General features: G+C 38.1%; 1 protein-coding gene across 1 annotated transcript; it reads right to left on the reverse strand.

Moving 5' to 3' along the window:
* Positions 1-7,355: 7,355 nt before the first annotated feature.
* Positions 7,356-9,265, reverse strand: LOC132701251 (zinc finger protein Noc). The gene is made up of 2 exons (XM_060669038.1): positions 8,769-9,265; positions 7,356-8,711 (listed from the first exon to the last, which is right to left on the reverse strand). The coding sequence occupies exons 1-2, from the start codon at positions 8,853-8,855 to the stop codon at positions 7,509-7,511; spliced, it is 1,290 nt and encodes a 429-aa protein (XP_060525021.1). The 5' UTR covers positions 8,856-9,265; the 3' UTR covers positions 7,356-7,508.
* Positions 9,266-9,632: the final 367 nt, after the last annotated feature.

Here is a 9,632-nt window from a genome sequence, read left to right on the forward strand (position 1 = left end):
CAGTAGACAGGTGACTAAAACCCCTTCCTCATGTGACACAAAAGCAACAATCCAAAACTACATGTATAATAAGGACATTTATTTTCACGAAGATTATACCAAAAAGAAATTAATTGAGGTTCTACAAAGCTTGAACCTACGAAAGGAATACGTCAGTGATAATTATGTAAAAAATCTAGGACATACAGTTTTAAGGCTTCCACCTTACCACTGTTGGACAAATTCTGTTAAACATACAGAAAGAGCAGAACAATCGTATATCCATATTGCAAATAATATAGAACATATAATAATTAGAACAGGCGATGATAGCGATTGTGATACTGATATATTATGTGAATAGTAGGTAATAAAAATAATTTGTAATTTTATTTCAGATTTAAACATTATAAATAAATATTGTTTAGTATCTCTCCTAACAAAATCCCAAATAATTAAATTCTAAGCAAAGTACGGACCTGTTGAGCCATATTTCATTCTTCCAGCTTGCCCAGGTCTTTCCTTAATTCGTATCAGTTTTATTTATATTTACTTTCTTATATCTACGAACAGACTTGGAATTTCGAAATATATGACCCAGGTGGGCAGTTTTTTTTCTTTTTGTTATTGGCAACAATTCTCTTTCTCTGTCCATTCGACTTAAAGTTAATAAATGCTGTTCTGGCTTGCTCGATCCTGTCGCGTATCTGGATCTAGATCTTCAGTTATCCAACAACCGAGGTATCTGAACTTGGTGACCCTTTGGATGATCTTGTTTGTTACTCTTATATTTAATTTCATGTTTAGTGTTCTGCTAACCACCATTACCTTCGTCTAGTCTATATTGATCTTCATTCCCATTCGTTCTAATTGAGTGTTTATTCTAAAAAAATTGGTGACAAGAGTTTTTTGGATTCACTTGTACCGTGCCTTCAATTTATCTTGATTACATTTTAATTGGCTGTAAGTTTTTTGTTTTTATAAATATCAAGGTCAACGAAAAATTGGAATGTAGGGTTAGTAGCCAAGTTTTTTTACATGTGGCGTATAAAACAAAACATTATCATTTTTGTGGCGTATAAGCCTACCTCATGGAACACCATTTATATTATATATCTTACTCCGATTTTTTTTGACAAATCAGCAATAATTATTTACAAATTAAAGTAGAACAAAAATACTACATATGACAAGATATACCAAAGTAAAAAATTCTTGAACTATTCTAAATACTGCTGTATATGACCTCAATTTTCCTGAACCCATTTCGCATACACTCTGATTATATGATGTCTCTTAACTGATTGATTGCCTCTGAAATCCTTTGCTGACATTATTACAAGGAGTTCTGTGCACGTGATTTTATATGTGACCCCAAATGAAAAATCTATTAAAGTCGGAGCGGTTGGCTGGCCAATCCATAGGTAAAATTTTCTATATATTGTTAAATTTCAATTTATTAAATTTGAAGTTTTATCAGTCCATAAAATGTTTTTCAAAAAATATTTTTTCTTATTATGTCTATTTAAACAATTCAAACAAACAAAAACCCTCCTTTGAGATTGTTAGTTTAGTTCTTTGGAGTGGATTAATCCCCAAATTTCTTTGCCAACTTTGGAAACATCTGTTTTGAAGGAGCTCGACGCTCTGGATAATCTGATGGCGAGCTGCGGTTGCACTTATATTTTCAGAGAGTATACTTGAACCACTTTCCACGGATGCTAAATTCTCAAAAAAACCATTTTAACAATTATGACTTGGACAATAATTCAACCCTCGACGTCGTTTACTAATGTGTCAAACATAAACAAATTTTTATTTGTCAGTCAGGGCACTCGTTGAAATTATATAAAAATATCCTATTTTTGCCGATTTGTCAAAAACTAAAATGCGTGTTTAATGAGAGGGGCCAATGAGATTTTTTTTTGAGAATTGTAACATTTTTTAATGTAAATTTATATAGATAATCATGTTCAGATTAATAATACTTTAAAAGTATTCAATTTGGTCCAACCTGTACATTGAACGATTTTAATGAACTTTCGGAATATTCTCCGACTTCTGATGTTTTTTCAATTTCTTCAGGATTTGTTTGGATTAATATATTCAAGATTTTTTACTCTCCCGTGACAATTGCATTATTTGCATTATACAAACAACTGTACTACTCACGTCCTACGAACAATTGAACTATAATTGGATAATACACAAGCATTTAGATAAACAATATCGCTCCATTTCTGCGGGTTTTAGACCTATAATTTTTGTTATCGCTACTTAAAATAAGACCTTGGCGTATACTAAGCAGCACGTAAGTCACGTGTTGTCACTAAAGACGCTAAATTTTGGTTACAGTTTTGCAAAACAGTGTGACGTGTCCGCCGAAAAAGTCAAGCTAGCACCAGGTTCGAAAAATGTCCTTGCCTTGCACAACTCTTAGATTAAATTAGTATCATTATCCATAGGAATTCTTTGATTATATCTAAAAAACTATGAGAAAATAGTAAATAAACAAATTGTAAATATACAGTGGCTCAAAAAGGAATAGCCAATAAATTTAGATTCGAATTCCTTTTAAAATTCTTCAACTTTTTTATTAATGTTTTTTATTTCAAGCTAATTGTTTTTCCAATATCTTCACTTTTCTACAAAAATACTACTTTTCACTGAAATGGAGGTAAATATTGGAAATTAAAATGGGTTTTTGTAATATCTTTCAGAGAAAACAATTAGGTTTAGGATCGCAGGAGAATAACACCGTTTGTGCTGAAGGATGTCCCAGAAAATATGCGGAAAAGACTAAACATTTGTATCCAAGTAGAATGGCATATATGACATATGACAAATAATTTCGTGGGACCATTAACATCGAAAAGTAATGAAAAAATGGCCGCGCAGGACGCGGAGAAATCAAATAAAAGGCGGCGCACGCACAATCTGATAATTATTCAATTAACAATTCTATTAAACCCGCGCCTATGCGATGTTAATTGAGCCCGCTAACAGCTTGAAGCTTGTCGAACAAGGTTTCCTAACGCTTAATGGTTTTAATTAGCTTTTTACGTTTTCCCGTCGTTAAAATGTCCTCGAAAAGGAATGCCGGCTTTGTTCGCCTGTCGTCGGTCCACGCCAAAGAAATAATGTATTAATATTAGGTGTCCGGCGAGCTTTGCCGTCACTAAGCGGTACGTTACATACATTTATGCATGATGTTTTCTAATTTAACGTCAATAATTAAGTCCATTTTAAAAAGAAAACTTGATATGAACATAATAATATGTCCTAAACGTTTTAACTATTGGCGATAAATTTTTCAAAAATACCACTTTAGAAAAATTAATGATATTTGACACGAATGTACTATGTATCAAAGGGCATTATTTAGTGTACTACAATTTATTTTTTCTACTTCCATCTTCAAAATCCCTAATTACGACACATCGCAAATAAACGAATGTTCAAATGGCCGAAAATCCCGAACGACGTTCGGTCCTGTTTCGGAAAGTGTCGGTGAATCTCGCCTCGGCAGACTGCAGTTTGACAGTCGATACTAGATAGGTTTAATCGGAATACGAATTAGGAAAACACACAGGACACGTGAATTCTTATGCATTCGGTCAATTGTTGTTTCCAAAAAAATATACGTTAATTTTTATCGAAGGGTGCTGCAACCCGCATTGAAAAGAATTTTTTTTATTAACCCGTGAGTATCTTTTGAATATTTTGTTGTCATTTTCCCCCCTACTTATTACAGCCAGCGGCAAGGGTAAAAGTTGACGTCTTTCAAATCAAATTTATGAATGACAACGTCCAAAACAAAATTCATTTTTCAGCAAAATAGGTAGGGTTTACACCTGATGATGGGAATAAAACTGATTATAAACTGACTGAATTCACTGTGCAATTCGTCCTAGCCAGTTGCGAGTGAGCCTTGGGGTAACACACATTTATGGGCCCCTATCCCTAGCCTACTTTACAAATAAGGTGTGACATTTCCCATAGCCACTTGAGAATTACATAAAAATGTACTTATGGTGATACAAAAATACTTTAAATCTACAAAGCGGCCCAGAAATATCCCTAGTGGCTATAGAAGATCCCTTTGGCCCAGGCATTTTCCATTTTACCCCGTATTTCTTTAAAAGATATTGAGAAATTTCTCTTCGAAAATAAAGATTATATTTTTATCTTTTTATGGATAATTTGGAAAATATCATACTAGAACATTCTTTAAGCAAAAGTTTTCTATGGTTCATTCACTATCGAAATTGAACAGGATAACTCTATTTTAAAAACAATAGTCTAGAGTTTAATTATGCTACACACTTAAACACAGAAAAACACATTTTTGACGACAATTTTGATATTTTACGTACAGCCACAAAAAGTAGAAAATTAAATTTATTGGAAGCCATGGAGATCAACAAAAGGAGACATTCAAATGTAGTGCTTAACGATCAATTAGATTTAAATACCTCTCCTTTATTGAACTTAAATTCTTACAACAACATTAATTAAGGTTTCAACAACATTAATTAAGGTTTTATGGTCATTTTTCGGGATATATAGTAGCATGTAATTTGTAAATATTACATTTGATAAAGACCCGGTGTTGTCGAAACAATTGTCATGTCAAAATATATAATTTCGTGAAAATCTGAACTTTTAGTTCTTATTTATTTTGCCTTTTTCTGACACTCGCAAATCTCAGCACTTACAAACAAGAGTGTTGCGCAAGAATAATTTTTACTTGGTGAGTCTTAACGACCCCCTGGACATTAATGGATAAATTCGAATCAAATCGATTTTGCAACATTTTTTCTGTGAATGCACAAAAGGGGCGTGGTTATAGAATGAATGACCCACTTGCAAGGGTGCTAAATTACAGGCCTCGCTCGTTACTATCAACTTCCACCCCAGCCTTAGGCAAGTGCAAATTAATGTCATTGCTCTAGCACAACTCTTTCCAATTTTCTCACCCTCACTTTCCCCCCGGATAACTAACCTCCCCGTTTGTTGTCCGCCGTTTCAATTAGGCGCGGAACGGTGGCTCGTATATAAGCCCATCAAGTCCAACGCGGTATGATAAATGACCCTGCGACGCGATCGAACAATCCATCATACCCAAAGAGATTGGAGATGTCGAGAGAAGGTCACAGTCTACGGTCATCCATCATAACTCTCTCACGGCGCAGTCAAGCCCAGCGTGCCGGCACAGGAGTGACAGGCGAAGACAGGGTCGGCATGTTTTTTCTTCCAGACGACTGGTATGCCCATCAGATTTTGTTTTCGCATCAGGTCAGTTTGATTTCCATTGCAGCTTCAGCAGTGACAATTGCAAAAACTGTTAAAAATGTTATCTTCCTAAAGAACAAATTTTAAAGATTGTACCCAGAATCTGGAAACTTGGATTTAAGGAAACTTTTCGAAAATCCCTTGCCTCCATGAAAGTTTTATATAATAATAGACATATTTTAAGTAAACAACTGAAACGAGGTTTGTGTAAGTCCCTGGCTCTTTCTAATTTCAACTATTTTATGGTTTTTGTTTGGATCAGGAATTTAAGAAGTACAGAATGCATCTATTAGGTTTTTGTATAGCTTGAAGAAATTTGATCATGTATCACACTTAATCCGGCAGTAAAGTATTTGAACTTAATTATCAACAAGCTTCTTGGCATCTTCACTAACGGGGTCCAAAATGTTATAAAACCAATTAATTCTCCTCCAATGTTACTTAACAGTGTTCGAAGTGTTTTCGGAGCGCGAGCATTGAAGATGCCAAGTGAGATTTTGGCGAAACGTCTGCAGGATTCCAGTCGGATGCAGGATTCCAGTCGGAGTTCAACGAGCGAACGGATGATATCCCGGAATATATATCATTATATATATATATATATATATATATATATATATATATATATATATATATATATATATATATATATATATATATATATATATATATATATATATATATATATATATATATATATATATATATATATATATATATATATATATATATATATATATATATATATATATATATATATATATATATATATATATATATATATATATATATATATAATATATATATATATATAAAAATATATATATATATATATATATATATATATATATATATATATATATAGAATACAATAAAACAGCGTATATGTATGTAAGACTCCCTGATGTGGTGAGACTTCTCAAGAAAAACAGCGTACACCCAGATATTTTTTGTATCGTTTGATCCAGTCATTTGAAAATAAGGAACCTTTCAACATCACTATCCTAGAATTTAACTATTTCAAACTGCTTTCGGCATGCAGGTCTGATAAAATCGGAAGATGGGTTTGATTCAGACGATGACTTACCTCTTGTTCAGTGCTTCGAGAAGTACAAAAATAATGACGACGATGACTGGGAGGTTCCCCTAATTAATTGGTTGCGCAGTAGCGGCCAAGATGGAACCAGCATTGAAATGTATATTCCTGAGCTGGATAGCTTCCCAACTGTTGATGATAATTTAATAACAACGGAGTTTTTAACGGATAATGATATTATTACTGAAGTTTTACAGCCAAATGATCTTCAAAGCTCTGGTAACGAAAGCGACGATGATGTTCAACAGGACGAAGGAAGTACCAAGTTATTCTGAAGCGCTTTGTGCCGCTAAACATATTCTGACGATAAGCAAACAGGCAATGTAGTGTATGTATCATATTTAAACTGTATAATATTAAATATTATAAAATAGTGCAACCAAGAGGCGGTGAAAGATCACACCTAAACATTGTCAATCATTTTCGTTCATTTTATTACCGAAGCCTAAGTAAAGGCAATTAGGTAAGACGAAAGATTGATATTAGTAGTTGAAGCTTGTGCCTGAAACTAACCAAATGGACTTTCTAGTTTAAGATTAGCGTTAACAGAATGAAAAAGGACTTTCCTTACTGTTTATAATGATGTTAAAATAATTATAATCTAAGTTCTTTTTTTGATGTATAAAGTTCTAGGTACATGTATCATTGTTATGCTTACTTTTACTTAATTCCAGACTTCGTCTATGCAATCTTAACGAAGACTATTGTCATTTGCGTTTTTTTTTAAATTTTGAACCGTTGTTTCTCTCAGTGTATACGAATACGATACTATATCGATTTCAATGTATTTTTAACAGTAATGCGAACAATTTTTTTTTTGCAAACCACAACGGTATTTTAAAAAAAGAACTATGCGTTATTTTACGAGTGCAATGCCATTCGGTCAAGCTTCTAACTCACCCGCGCTTTCGACTACATAAAAACGTTATTCTGAGACGACAAGCACCGGCAACGTTGAAGGAAAAAGAAAACGCCCCAACCGTTCGATAAAACAAATTTATTAAAGCGAAATATCGAGATAACCGACACTGACATCGAATACAATATATACAGTCCGTCGGGCGTCATCGTCCGAACCCCTATGTACAAGTTATCACAGGACGCGGGTACCATACACGACGCTACTTGTCCGCGCGCACTACGGATGAACCGCCGCGGGTCCCAGCCGCTGCCCGTACACCGAATACGGCGAATAAAACGGCCCCAATGCGGTCGGATTGAAAGCACTGTACGGAGACGCTGCCAGCGTCGGTTTGCCGTAAGGGTGGTACCTCGCGCTCAGCGGACTCAGAGGCGGGTTCGGGTACCCGCCGGATCTGTGCAACGCGGCCGACGAGAACAACGGGTGACTGAGCAGGGCCGTCGACGAAGACGCCGTCGACACCGTCGCCGTCGGGTCGCTCGCGTTCGTGTGCGTCCTCAAATGCTGGAGCAACTCGTCGGAGGTGACGAACCTCTTGCCGCAATACGAATCCCCGGCGATCCAGTTGCACACGTACGGCCTGCCGAGTTGCGTATAGGCCAACGAACTCGGCGAAGCTCCCAAAGACATCGCCATGGCCAAGTTGTACTTCTGGTGGTCGCACTGGGTACACCCGGACGGGCAGCCGCCTCCCGCGCCGCTCATCAACAACTGCTGGTTTTGTAAACTGAACTGGCACCCGGTGCAGTACGGATCTTTGCACACCGGCACCAGGGCTTCGCCCCCGGAAGGAGTTTTAACTCGCGCGTAACTCAGATAAGGCCCGGGGTAGCCGCCGCCGAGCATGGCGGCGTGGTGATGCGAAAACGTCGGCGCGGCACCGGGAAAAGGTGGTCGGAACGCGGGGTTCGTGTGCTCGAGACCTGGAGGACAACACAACGCGTTTAGGTGGCCACCGAGGCCCGCGGGTAACGCGGACGGTAACTTGTAGGCGGGGAAGTCTTTCGCGTGGCCCTGGAGTATCTCCAAACCGGAACGGATGATGGGGCTCGCGGACGGGGTCGAATTTTTGGACGTCGTCTCCGGGGAGGTCTTGCCCGCGTCCGGGGTGCCGGCCGGGGGCGACGCGGACTTGCGGTCCGGCTTCTTGTCTTCAGCTACGCTCGATTTGGACGTCGGACGGGCCACGTCGTCCGTTTTCTTCGACACCACGTTCGTCTCGTACGGTTTGAACGCCAACTTGGTCTCGCCGGGCGTCGCGCCCCTTTGTTTGTCGCTTTTGTCGCGAGCCGGCGACTGACGAGTCGCCTCTGGCTTTTTCTTGTCCGCCGCGAGAGGCGGCTTCGCGGACGGTGTGTCCGCGCCGATCTGGCTGCACGTCTGGGCGAGGAGGGCCAGCGGGCTTTTCTTCGCGTCCAGCTGAAACGATAAAAACGAGAATAAGCGAAACAAATCACGCGAAAACTCCGAACTCACCGTCGTAGGCAACGGGGAAAGGTAATCCGGTTGTAAGTATTGATTGCCGGCGGTGGAAAGCATCCCGCCGCCCTCGAGAACGACCATCTTTGAAAATGCGGAGGGTTAAACACAACAAACGAGTAAAATTCCGTAGACTGATCGGTCGCACTTTACCCTACGAACGCTCACTGCATACTGAAGAGCGGGCGGGCGACGGCAGCGCGAGAGGCGACGCGAGAATGAAACGCGCGTGCGCGAGTCGCGTTTGTTTTCCGCACCTCGGAGCGCGCGGTTGCCACGTCTACGCAGTTTCGAGCGTAAGGTTGGCGTAAGATGGTTGGATTCCAAATGGACTTTCTCTGTCTGCGAAAAATATTACAGATTCTTCTCTGGATTAACATGAAGACACCACCGCTGATTTATTTGAAAGTTGGTTTAAAAACAAACTAGTTCCAAACATTCCTTCTTATAGCGTAATTGTAATGGAAAATGCAAGTTATCAAAAGCAACAATCCAAAACTACATGTATAATAACGACATTTATTTTCACGAAGATTATACCAAAAAGCAATTAATTGAGGTTATAGAAAGCTTGAACCTACAAAAGGAATACGTCTGTGATAATCATGCAAAAAATCTAGGGGCATACAGTTTTAAGGCTTCCACCTTACCACTGTATATTTAATCCCATTGGAGATGTTTGGCACCAACTGAAATCTGCCATTCGTCGTAACAATGTTTTTCCCCGTGTTAACTCCAATGTCCTCAAAATTATAGTTTTTAACATCACTCAACACAGTTGGGCAAATTCTGTTAAACATATAGAAAAAGCAGAACAATCGTATATCCATATTGCGAATAATGTAGAACAAATAGTAATTA

Source organism: Cylas formicarius, unplaced genomic scaffold, assembly GCF_029955315.1.
Source record: "Cylas formicarius isolate icCylForm1 unplaced genomic scaffold, icCylForm1.1 PGA_scaffold_4__25_contigs__length_36172078, whole genome shotgun sequence".
Taxonomy (NCBI): domain Eukaryota; kingdom Metazoa; phylum Arthropoda; class Insecta; order Coleoptera; family Brentidae; genus Cylas; species Cylas formicarius.